Genomic DNA, 12,559 nt, shown 5'->3' on the forward strand with positions numbered 1-12,559 from the left:
GATGCGATGCGCTCTCGCCACGCCCTCGTGTCCGGTCGTCTGGACCCAAGCTTCCTCCCGGCGTTATGGCATCGGGTCCGTACCCCTTGGATTGGGCCGACCGGGTTTCCCGTACTACGGCAAGCAGTCGTAATGGGCTTTGGGCCGGTAGCTGCGTGCTTGTGCACAAACGTAAAATTTGCAGCCCACCTACTAGTTCGGTGGGCTTGCCCACTAGATTCTTCAATTATTTTTTTCAAAAAATAAAAGAAGTGCTGCGACTGGAAGACGCACGAAGAACAAGCTTATCCGTCCACTCAAAAGAAAAAAGACAGAGAACAAACTGATCTGATATGCTGCTCTCTCACACAGCATCGGGTCAGTTCGCGACGCGATTACCATGATATTTGTGCAGCCATAGAAATAAGCTTTTCAATTAACAAACGGACTCGGTTCTCTAAATAAGTTGTTGTACGAACCAAAAACTTGTGAAAACGCAACGCAACGCAACACAAATATACAATCCGGGGAGTGAAAATGAGACTAGGAATCGACGTCATGCACAGAAATACGGAGGGCCGCTATTGGACGCCTTGGGGTGACCCAGACAGGCATTTATAATATAGAAGGAAAATAATAAAGAATAACAAGTAGTTATAATGTTAACTTAGCCCTATCGCCACCAGCTTCTCTCCTTTCTCTCTAAAAAAAATCTCACCATAAAATTTGAAATACACGCATGAACCAGCTAGTTTTATGACAAACAATACTGTAATAATAAACAAGATTATAACAGATCAACCCGCACTCCAGATGCAGAAATTCTACTATGTCAGCTTGACATCATGTATCTGCTCAGATGAGATCCTATTTCCTCAATAGAACTGCTATAAACCCTGCACAATAAACAGAATACTTGGAATCAATGAAAACAACATGACTTCTGAAGAAATAAATGTCTGAAAGAACACAGATCACGGACCTACAAGTCTCAAGGATTATCACTGGCAAAGAGATACCACAGTCGAAGGGAACTGAAGTAAACAGGATGCGGTATCTACATATCAGATTGGCCAAATGGTGCACGCACAAATAGCTGACCATGAAGCGTGACAACAGCTGATGTTTGGTGGGGATCAATTCTCGATGGCAAGTTAACCACCTGAGATAGAAAATTTACTTCCCATTAAACCGAGTTCCCAAATGTGCCTGTGTTAGTGTTCAAAGCAAATTACCACCTTCTTGAATGGTGTGATCCCCCAAGGATTATCAGGCTGCTCCGGATCCCCCGTGATAACCAGACGACCAGCAGGATCTGACTGAACATGCACCTGATACCATCAGAAAGTTAGCAATTTCCTCTGCGGCATAACCTCATTTCATTAGGCAAACACCTTTTGCTTATCTGCCATATTTTATTTTAGCAAAATGAATGGTAGCACAATTTCCTCACCTCCTCACGTAGAAGCCCAGGAACTAGTGCATAGACTTCAAAACAATCTTTCTGCAGGAAAGCAATAAGTAACTTCAGTTCAAAACTCGGCGGAAGTTCACTAGCATAACTACCTTATACGCAATTATTTCATGGTTCAGGCTATGGCTCCAAAACATATTCATAATGCTGTACACCATGTGATCAAATAAACAAACACGTTGAACTTACAGTCTGCCGCACATTGATCTTCACCCAGTCGGCTGGTTCTCCAACATCAATGACCATAGAATCTTCCCTGAAATTGAGCATTCGAATGCATATTAAGGAGAGGAGCCATCATACCAGAGATACTGCCATACAGCATCCTGACAAGCTCAGTTGCACTAAATTGTGCTAAAAGATTTAGGGTTCTGCTGTTAATTGCACGGGTAACATGTTCAGTAGCCATCCCCTCTTCATCTAACATATTGTCTAACAATACTTAATGATAACCAAATGACTGGACAGGAATCCTTAACTGTGACTTATTTACTTTGGTGCGGGATGACTTCAGAGCATACTCTGGGCTAGATGCTTTCTTTCTCTTGAGCACCCCTAAACATATAGTGAAGAATACATGAGGAAAATTAGCATAGTTTCACAGTAGCAAGAGAAAAATCACGAAGCATACCAAAGCCTTTTAGGTTTTTATCACGACTTGAAAGTGGCATTGAATCTTTGTCCTGTAGAAAGGAAAACATTTTAAATGAAAATAGTAAGCAAATAGAAGTGAATGCCAGTGAAAGTTCCTTCACCTTCAAAATGTTATCTCCATAAGTACCATTGGCAAGAAGGCGGTGAGCATGCCAACCCTGCATAGCACGCGCTGCAGCATCCCTTCTAACTCTGGCGGAAGATGATTGATTCACGGTCACCTACGAAACCATCATGAAACTTATCAAAATGAACTAGAAACAGCAGTACCTACCAACAACAGAATACTTTCGGTAGTTTCACACATATTGAAGGGAACCTTGCATTATAGTATAATACAGATTCATAACTGACACCAGGTTTCCAGCTAGAAACAGGGGAGCTAGTCGGTGACTAAATTCGCTAGGTCTATCTGAATACAGATTGACTCTGACATTCATTTTTATTGAATACTGAAGTACCAGATCTACACGTCCAATGAAAAATGGGTACGTATAAGATGATAAATGTGTCTATTATATTTAAACCAATAATATGAACCGTTAATTCTTCTTAGTGAAATATATGCAGCTCTCCTGCATGTTCGAGGAAAAAAACATGAACCCCAGTAAACAAGCTAAGAAAGTAATAAAATATCATATAAGTTACAACTGCCCTGTTAATCTTTCTTGAAAAAAGAAAAGGGTTTACCTCACGGTCAGTACCACTAGGCTGTGGTAAACCAGGGGGTGGTATCTGAAGCTGACCAATCCGAACTTTGTATTTTTCGTATTCAAGAAGTGCCTAAATTAATCATTTAAAAGACAAGGAAAAATGAATAAATAAAACATGGAAACCCATACGTTTAGACCTTAGAGCAAGTACTATTACTATATTCAATCGAAAATCTAGCATCTAAAGCATTTAGGACATGAAGGAGTAAATAAAAGGAGTAAAAGAAGTAGAGCTAGCATCTAAGCATGTCAAACAGCTACTGTCGTACTTGTTCCAGGACAACAAGAAAAAAAAAAGAAAAAGAAACAACTATATCTGTTTCGATGTAAACTACTAACAGCATAAAGTATCACAAAATGAATAAAAATTGGTAGCACTTCAAGGTCAATTTATTCACTACGAAATGCAGTACCTCTAGCTCCATATTTATATTTGCTAGATTACTCCAGACTCCACAGTCCAGAAAGGATTTATATGTATACAAACCAAACTAAGATTCAGTGGTGTAAATCTTTTGTTCTGGAGTTAACTGATGTAAAGTTGAGCGTGCCTACGGTTCGGTTCATGGATAAAATGCTCCTTATACACTACAACTATAAGGACAAGGGTAATCACCTTCTCGTAGAAAATTCGAAATGACCAAGAAACAGTAGTGCAGGTCCTGGAAAAGAATGTGACCCAAAAGAATAATTAGAAGAATCCTCCACGAGGTCTCACTTAACATGTATTCTGAAAGGAGACCCTTACTTCGGCGGCCTGAAAGTCTCTCCAACTTGACGCCATAGTTTACAAATAGTTACCTGAATAAACAAAACGTCAAACTGGAACAGCTGTCCACATTCAAGGGGGGAAAGCAATTAATGGCAAGAAGGAAAACAAAGTGCTGTGCAAACATGAAAAGTGAGACCGTTAGAGGACGGAAACCATTGATAGTGCAGAAAATTCACTCCGCGGTATCAGCATCAGGTGCCTATGCCGCTATGCGTGATAAGGAAATCAGCCGTACCTGCTCGTGGCCTCCGAGGTGGGCGACCTGCCTCCACAACCTGGATTTGAACAGAGCGAACAGACGGCGAGTATGTTTAGACAACAAGAGATGGTAGTGGCATGGCTGAGAGAGCGAGAGGAATAGAGAGACGCGCACTTGAGGCAGTTGAGGCCCTTGCCGTAGAACTTGGGCGGCTTGAACTCGAGGCTGTGCTCCCTATGGAAGCGTTCCAGCTCCGCCATGAACGCGGCCTGCTCCTCCTCCGTCCCAGAGTCATCGCCGTCGAGGAAGGGGTCAGGCTCCGGCTCCACGCGGTGGCTGGCGCCACTATGGGCCATCCCGGTGGAGCTCTCGCCCTCCACCTTCACCTCGGCCTTGGGCGACGCATCCGGGGTGGAATCGTCGTCGTCGTCATCGTCCTCCTCGCCTCCGTCGTCGTCATCGTCCTCCTCCCCGTCGGCGTCGTGGCTGATGGCGTCCTCCCCGTTCGTCTCCACCTTGGCGGCGCCAAGGATCCCCTCCCGCTCCTCAGCCGCGGCCACGGGCTCTGCGCGCTCCTCGCCAGCATTGGGCTCCCCCTGATCCGGGGAGCCCACTCCGCCCTCTCCGTCGTCGCTCTCCGGTTCGGCGTCCGGGGTCGTGTCCCCACCCCGTGCGGCTGTCCCTTCAGACACGGGAACCGCCTCTTTATCGGACGCCTGCCGCGCTTCCTCGCCGTTAGCGTCCTCGGCGAGCGGGAGGTCGTCCCCGTCGCGGCTGGGATCGGCGCCGCCGCCCCGCGGGTCGCTCATCGCGGGAGGAAGGGGGAGAGAGCGAACGGGCGGCTGCTATTTTCGCGGCAGGTTTGCACCGAGGTCTGAGGCGGAGGGGATGGCCTGGAGTTGGAGTGGGACGGATCTCCACGGCTCGCGTCGCAACTCGCGGCGGAGGAAGGGATTCTTCTCTCGCCGCTTCGCGCCGCCGGGCCGCCTCGCCTGGGCCTTCAGGCACAATGGGATGGGGGTGGTAATGGTGGGTACCTTTGAGTGGGCCATTTTATGCTTTACTCCTTTTCGGGCTGGGCCAAATTTTCTTTTATATGTTTTTTCTTGTTGCGCGGATTGTCTATGCTCATACTCCTTTTTTTTCTTTTTTCTTTTTGAACGAACAACACTCGACGATTGCGTTTTTATTGATATAGTAGAAAAGATACAAAATTATGTCCATGGAAGGCCATAATCAGAAAAAAAAAGTTACGATAACAACACCGGCTGGTTGAATTGGGGCCTCAACACACGCCAAACTCAACTCGACTCAACTCAGGCTGGTCGGATTGGGACGTGACACAAGCCGAATTGGGACAACTCAGTCCGGTCGGATTGGAACATCGACGCGGACAATACACAGGGCAATGGAGGCAGAAAAGAAGCATAGCCGCTGTGGCTAACAGCCTTTCTCATCTTCTGAAGTCACGGTCGAGTCATGGCCCGAAGTCGATAGGGAAACGAGAGAAACAGATAGCACCGCACTGAGAAGACCACCGCCGTAGTGCCATTGCAACATCATTCATCATATGGCAGGGTGGAACCATCGAACCCGGATCGCACACAGGCCGTCTCGCAGTCGCCGCTACGAAAACACAACGCACGGGGGCCTCGCCACATCTGCTGTTGGACTCCTCCTCGCTCTCGTCGCCTCGCCAAAGACACCGCACGCGGGGGCCTCGCCATTTCCGCCACAGTACTCCGAGTTGCGGATTCGTTTATAATGTCACCACCAGGATGAAGAACAATGATGCCCCGCTTCCACGATCCCCGTCGACAGCCGAACCACGCCCTCCGGACGACAGCATCTCGTTGCGAAGCTAGCATACCAGCCACCACCACCATGGTAGCAAACCAAGTTTTCGCTAGCGCCGTCTTCCGACGATGTACCACACCGGAGTCGCCAAGTAAGGCTGGACGACCCACCGTAGTCTGCTGCAAGCCAAGTTGTCCCATGACGTTGGTGGCGCAAGCGTTGTCCTTCGACGCAATCCCTCGCCGCACTGATGATTACCAGGCAATGCCAGCCGCTGCGTTCCGCTGCAAGTAGCCCAAAACCAACGCCCATACGACAACCCCTGGCCTCCAACATGATTTTCGGCGCCACCGCTGAATTCAACAACCCCCCTTCGAGTTTGCCACTTGCATCGAGCTGCCCCGCCAAGCCACGTTAAGGCATCCACCATCTAGCTAAGATGGGTCTCCACCAACGACGCCTCCAAGAAGGTAGCGACGTCAATGGTGCCAGCGTCGCTCGTCCCACAAGTTGATAGGGTTTTCACCGAGAGAAACGACGCCGGGATGGGCTCCAAAATGAAGCCCCCAACAGGGGAACGACGCCCTAGGGCGCCGTCGTCATCGCCGCCGGTAGGCTTTCGCTCGGAGAATCCTGTCCCAGCTGCGTGCCCACATCCCGAGCATAGTAGCATTCCCCGGGCCTGCCGCCGGCGTTGCCGCACGTACATGCCGCCCACGGCCGCAGCAGTACACCACTACGCAGATCCATGGCCAACAGCACGCCGTCGTGCCCGGCCGCAACCCACCTTGCAAGCCTCTTGCCCGCGGCGCACGTCCAGCCATTGGCGCACCTCCCCAGCCGCGTGCTCTGACGCGGGCTACCGCCGGATAGCTGCGTTGACGCCGCGCACCCGCACGCAGCCGCCCCGCCGCGTCATGCCACGAGAGCAGGGCTCCCGCCTGGCAAGAAGCGCCGCAGCCAGACGGATCGAGGCCCGCCGGGCAGAAGCCGCACTTGCCGACCCCGCACCGCCGCTGGCCCCGGCGCGCCGCCCAGGGTGAGGACCCGGAGCTTGAGCCGCCGCAGCCCCAGATCCGCCATGGCCGCCGACACTGGATCCGGGCCCGCTGGCTACCAGCGCCGCGCACCACTGGCAGGCCGCGCGCACGCGCCTTCGTTATCTCCCGTACGCAGCCCCACACTGTCGCCGGGCGCCTCGGGTAACATTGCCGCTTGGCCGCCGGATCCGGCAAGTGCAGTGCCGGATCTAGCGCCAAAGGCCCCGCAGCCACCAGTTGTCGCCCGCACCGGTGAGCGCTCCCACCGCGCAGTCGCCGTCTTCTCCTCCTCCACACCACGCGCCACCGCCGTGCGCGGACGCCGCCGCCCCACAGGGCACCTCCACTGCCGGCCGCGGTCACCCACCAGATCCGCGTGTGCGGCTCGTAGAGTCCCTGCTGCCGCCCTCCTAGGGAGCTGCGCGGACTTCCGGCGGCTCCCTCTGGCTACGGCGAGGAGGAGAGGAGAGGGAAGTGGGGGGGGGGCGCCAAGCGGGGGACAACGCGGGGGCCTGACCAGGTTATTCCTCATACTCCTTTTTCAACCCTCAAAATAAAACTTCCTCCTCACCTTGTTATTCTCAATTTTGTTATTCAAAATTTAACAAGTAAAATATTCAGCTAAGCAAAAGCAAGTTGAGATATACTCCAAATGTTAAGTATCTGAAAATATGTTTGTAACTATGGCCGCGGCATCTCAAGTATACTTAGGCTGCCCGTAGTGGGTACGGGGAGGGTTCCGCTACCCCGTCCTCCAGGACGAGAGTAGCGGAAAAACCTTCGCAGCGGCGTACGCCACCGGCAACTCTAAGATAGCGGGAGCTCGCTGATCTGCTAGATTCAACGAAGTAGCGGGCGTCCGCTACGTCCTCGCCCGGCCCCACCTCACCTCTGCACGGACCTCAGTCGTTGATGCCCCGCGCTCGCTGGCAGGGCCGGTCCTGTGTTTTTTGGGGCCCGGGGCAAAACCCAAATTGGAGGCCCCAAATAAACATAAACATCCAACAGTTTATATGAGTTACAAAGTTTATTTCGATGCATCACAAAAAATTCATATGGTGAAAACAGTTGTATATAAGTACATCAAATTATAACTTGCATCCCTAATCCCTATCTCTTGAACAGATGAAGATCCTACTGAAAGCTCTTTAGAACAAAATATGATAAGTTGCAAAGTTTAAAATATGATACTGAATCGAGCGCTAATTAGTTTGGGAATTGGGATCTATCCTTCCTACCTTCCTTCATGTGTTAGGGCCTTAGGGGAAATCAGCCTACAGAGAGCGAGGGAGCGAGGTGATCTGCGATTTGGGTGCGGTTGTGGCGTCGCGCATACTGCAGAGAGGCGGTCACGCGGAGAGCTAAGGAGGAGCCGAGGACCCGAACAAGCATTTCCTAATCATTACTCGGATGATTATTGTTTGGAAAAAGTCTATTTTTGACCCCTCAACTCTTCGCAAAGTACAACTTTAACCCCCAACTACGAAACCGGACACAGCAAACACCCCAACTTCTAATACCGTGCAACTTTGGCCCCCCGACCCCTTCTGGGTGGTATTGTGATGATGTGGCAGTGGTTTTGCTTTTTTTTTGCCAACTAAGCCATGACCGTGCAGCTGTAGGTTACCGCTAGATAGGATTGAGTGTGATTCTCCTTTGTAATGATATGGTGCCTACGTGTGGTCCAGAGCGGTAAAGGTCCGCCCTTGTAAACCGGACCTCTGGCTTCATCGCGCAAACAGGCGACACCAGCAAGTGGTCCAGAGCGGTAGAGGTCCGCCCTCGTAATCCCGACCTCTGATGTACAACACGAATCAAGCAATAAAGGGGATTTGCTTTCTCAGTCCTATCTTTACGTTAACTTAATGACATTTGCCCGTCCAGCTTGCATGTTTCTTTCTCCCGAACAGAATTTCTCTTTTGTTGCTAACGATCCAAATCGAGTTGCTGGCTTGTGGTCAGGTGGGGGCACCCCTTCTAGCTGGAAGGCAGTTCGGACCTCTAGGGACCTGCTCAGGAGAAGTGGTGCCAGTATCCTGGGGTAGAGAAGTTCTGCGTAGCTTAGCCTGGTAATGTACCCTAAGCCTACATACTTCACTACCCTGTTACGGGTTCTCTAGTATCCGAGACTGCTGTCCCTAGAGGTCCCGGGCTCCTTTCTAGTATAAGGCCTGGTTTCCTACACCTTGATGCAAGGCCCGGTGGTGTAATTCATGGGATCGTCAGCAACAATCCAAGTCCACTCCGGTGGCCCGCTCCGGTGGAGACCGCTCGCCACGGTCGCTCCAAGTCCACTCCGGTGGCCGGCTCCGGCGGAGACCGCTCGCCACGGTCGCTCCAAGTCCACTCCGGTGGCCCACTCCGGCGGAGACCGCTCGCCACGGTCGCCTAGAGCCAGGTCCGGGGAAGTAGTGCTTGCTCCTTGGGCAGTTCAAGGTCCGTGCAGCCGCTTAGCTCGGTTCCGTACCCTAAGCTTGCACCTTCACCGCTCTACGGAAAGCACACTCTAGTACCTGAACCTGGCAACAAGCGCTACGGCCTTAAAGGGGTCCAGAGCACCCGCTCTCGACATGAGTATACTGACACAGCCAAGTTACGTGGAAACACATCACGATAGTGGCCCCATCCATGGGTTCGTGCCTCTCCCGAGGTGGGCCCGGGGGGGGCACTGTCGGTACCCCAGGACAGGGGTACCCCCTCTTACTGTGTCTAGGCAAGAGTCTCGTAGTTATCCTTAACTACGCCCTGACGGCCGAGCAGCCGGACCCCTGTGGTCCTGAGCCCTACTCTCCCGGCAAACGGCCCCGGACCCGCTCCCCGCTTGGGGAGGGTCTGGTGACGCCACATATCCCGGAGGAGGTAGCCCTCAGGCAAAACAACTGGGGGCCCCTGACCTCCCAGGGAGTTCCGGACCCCCGCCGGCTCCGGACCCCATATATACTATCCGGACCCCTCAGCAGGGAGGAACCGACACCCCGCTTGGGGCTGGTCCGGAGCCGCCACGTGTCAGTGGGTACGGCCACGCGTGCGGGACCGCGAGGCTTCCCTTGGAAGACTCGCCTACCAGCCGCATTCAATACGGTAGGCGGAACAGAGCCCGAGGCGGTTTGTGCTCAGTTGCACTGTTGGTCGCGTGTTACCAAGGCGCACAGTGCAGTCGCTAGCGCTGCCCATGCCGCATATGTCAGTCTACAATGCCAGTTGGTCATGACGGCTCGGTTTCGCCCATTATGACACCTGCACGGTAGCCTCGACAGTCTACGCCGCAACCTACACTACATTAACGGGCGCCTCGCCGATAGGACCGGAGAAGACCCCCCTCAGTCAGAGAGTCTACATGACGATGAAGCATATCCGACAAGATTCTCCATCACTGTAGCACCATCAGTGTCTATTCAGTATAGTATACATCCTTGTTGGGCCCACCTATCGGGGTCCAACGCCTGTGTATACGTCCTCCTTGCTTTATAAAAGGGAGACGCCTGTTAGAGAAGGGCTCAAGGCCAGAAGAAGCATGGCTGGGCTGAGGATAGACTCATTTATACTAAGAGCAATACATCACACAGTGGATGTAGGGTATTACGCTCCGGCGGCCCGAAACACTCTAAATTCGTGTGTTCTTGCGCTCTCGCCCCCAAGTTAGATCGGCCAAATCGCTTTGCACTTCCCCGAGTACTTCCCCTCAGGGAACAGGCGGGTGCGTTCCGCCACCCGGCTGTGGGTACCCCCAAAAGCCCACGACAGGGGGTGAGGGGGTTTTTAACCCCAACAACTCTCAACCCCAAAAGACTAAACTACCTCTAGACTCAATTAAATATTAGAAAGCCCGTAGGGGCAAAACTGGAAAAAGATACAAGGACTCATCCGACGGTCGAGGTTCTTTCTTCGAGTCGAAGTCTTCTCCGCGATGCCGCCACGTGGATGAAGCTTTGGTCCGCGGTTTTGGAGGGTCCGCGAAACCTGGGTAGGTGGCCGGTTTTGAGAAAACCGCCAAAACTCCACGCGCGGGAAGATTCCCGCCTCCACGCCGTGGCCCTAGACGCCGTTCCCGCCTCGGCCTTCTGACGGCCCTAGACGCCGCCCGACGCCGTCACCTCCTCACCCGCAGCGAGGCCCTAGACGCCGTCAACGCCCGTCGCCTCCGTCAGTCCCGAGACCGACGCCCGTGCCTCCACGACTTGCGTCTTCTACCGCCGCCCGCCTACTTGGGTTTGTGGCGCAAATCAAGAAACCCGTCTTCCGTCGCCGCTTGTGCCCTTGATCCAGGAGTGGACGCCACAGCTGCCGCCCGGCCCGAGCTCTTCCACGGCAACTCTCCGTCGACACTCGACGCCCGTGTACATGCAATCCAAAGACCAAGCGCACGATCACACCGCACGGTTGACAATTCACTCATCACAAGCAGGATAGAGTACTCTCATTCCTCAATCGCAAAGGAGGCACTTGTCTGGGTGTTGGAGACCCCGACGGGCTAGCCGATCCGCTGTCCAGCACCTATTGAGCATGGCCAACCAGAGAAATATCTTGCACCGAAGGGGCGCCCAAGACTTCCATAGGAGCTTGTACGGCTCGAAACCAGAAGAGCCCACAAAGAACCTAGCATAAGCTAATCGAGCGGAGTAAGTACCCGAGCTCTCCGGTGTCCAAAGATGTTGGTCCGGCTGGTTCTCAAGCAACTGAACATTCTCCAAGGTATCCCAAAGCTCCAGGTAGTCCAAGATTGCCGGCACCGACAACCCACCTGCAATGTCGCCCACCCATCGCAAATCCTGCATGGCCTCATTAACGATCTCGCAGTTCAAACAGGAAGGTCGGCACCCACCCTCTTTCACGTCTTTATGCTGCTATATGTACCATGGCTCCTGATCTTTTGTTGTAATGCACCAATATATCAAATCAGTTATGATGGAGTATACGTTTCAGGAATGTTGTTCATGGAAGTGATAGTCCTGATAACGGCAAGCGTGAAATCGGTAAGTTTAGCAATAATTGAGTATGATGGTTCTATGTTGCTGTTATGTGATTTTCTGAGTCAATAATCATTTTAAACAATTGACAAGCTACATGGAATGGTAAACTAATTATCTTCGTACTTTGAGGAGTATACCGAGAACAGGAATAGTTAACTTGGCAATCATCAGGAGCAGGATTAAATAGTCCTAAGACAAATGGTGTCATGTACTTAGCTATGTGGCATTCCTAATAGTCTTAAGATTGAAAGTTAGAAAGTCGATGTACTTAGCGATGTGGCATTCCTAATAATCTTGGACCTAAATCTGTTTGCGCCTGCTAGTTATTATAATTGATAATGTGAGATGACAAACTAAAGTTACTCTCTATTTGCAGCTCTGTGGTTCAAAGAAGGCGAGCTCTGCCAATGGGAATCAGTTCAAACACCTTGGCTTGTAGAGTGATATCTGCTGATGGCTGTGAGATCTGTATTGGATGTGTTTGTTCAACTTTAGTCATGGGGCCATGTATGGGCATATGAGTTTAGTTCGGTGTAGTAAATTAGCTCATCAGGTCTGCAGTTTCGTTATATATCACTCTTCATCGGGATGCCCTTTTTGTAATATTGAACATCTATGCAACTGAAACATTTCATCAGTTATTCTGGAGATTTTTTTTCCTCCCATTTGCATGTAACATCTTGCGGTAAATACAGCCATACAGGCAAATAAATTACAAGCCATTTGTTAGCATTGGTTGTATTTCAGATGCTGAGCATGAAGCAGAATCGAAATAACTATTCGGCTTTGTTGTGGAGGAAGTTAAAAGAAGCTTTCTACTGATGGTCGTAGACTCATACTACAAATGGTTGGATCAACTGGATAATGCATGCATGTCTGTGTTTGCGCATGTTATGCTATTGGAAATTTGGAGTTGGATCATGGTTCTTCACAGGCGTGCAACCAGACAGGTTGTCGGCAG

The 12,559-nt window shown here is 51.2% G+C and overlaps 1 protein-coding gene and 1 long non-coding RNA gene across 3 annotated transcripts; one reads left to right on the forward strand and one right to left on the reverse strand.

Moving 5' to 3' along the window:
- Positions 1-563: 563 nt before the first annotated feature.
- Positions 564-4,730, reverse strand: LOC120657016 (AT-rich interactive domain-containing protein 5-like). 2 transcript variants are annotated; one of them, XM_039935263.1, is made up of 13 exons: positions 3,966-4,730; positions 3,828-3,867; positions 3,569-3,621; positions 3,437-3,482; positions 2,798-2,890; positions 2,209-2,328; positions 2,085-2,136; positions 1,933-2,008; positions 1,643-1,709; positions 1,433-1,483; positions 1,218-1,310; positions 966-1,141; positions 564-875 (listed from the first exon to the last, which is right to left on the reverse strand). In XM_039935263.1, exons 1-12 carry the CDS (start codon positions 4,598-4,600, stop codon positions 1,037-1,039), a joined length of 1,431 nt encoding a protein of 476 aa, XP_039791197.1. In that variant the 5' UTR covers positions 4,601-4,730; the 3' UTR covers positions 564-875; positions 966-1,036. The 2 variants fall into 2 exon arrangements, with proteins under 2 accessions (XP_039791197.1, XP_039791196.1); XM_039935262.1 differs by having other exon boundaries at positions 962-1,141; positions 3,966-4,729.
- A 6,352-nt stretch (positions 4,731-11,082) lies between these two features.
- On the forward strand, positions 11,083-12,263 carry LOC120654229. Its single transcript, XR_005667031.1, has 3 exons — positions 11,083-11,438; positions 11,552-11,601; positions 11,975-12,263. It is a non-coding gene; the product is annotated as an uncharacterized LOC120654229 (long non-coding RNA).
- Positions 12,264-12,559: the final 296 nt, after the last annotated feature.

The sequence above is a fragment of the Panicum virgatum genome, chromosome 1N (genome assembly GCF_016808335.1).
Source record: "Panicum virgatum strain AP13 chromosome 1N, P.virgatum_v5, whole genome shotgun sequence".
Taxonomy (NCBI): Eukaryota; Viridiplantae; Streptophyta; class Magnoliopsida; order Poales; family Poaceae; genus Panicum; species Panicum virgatum.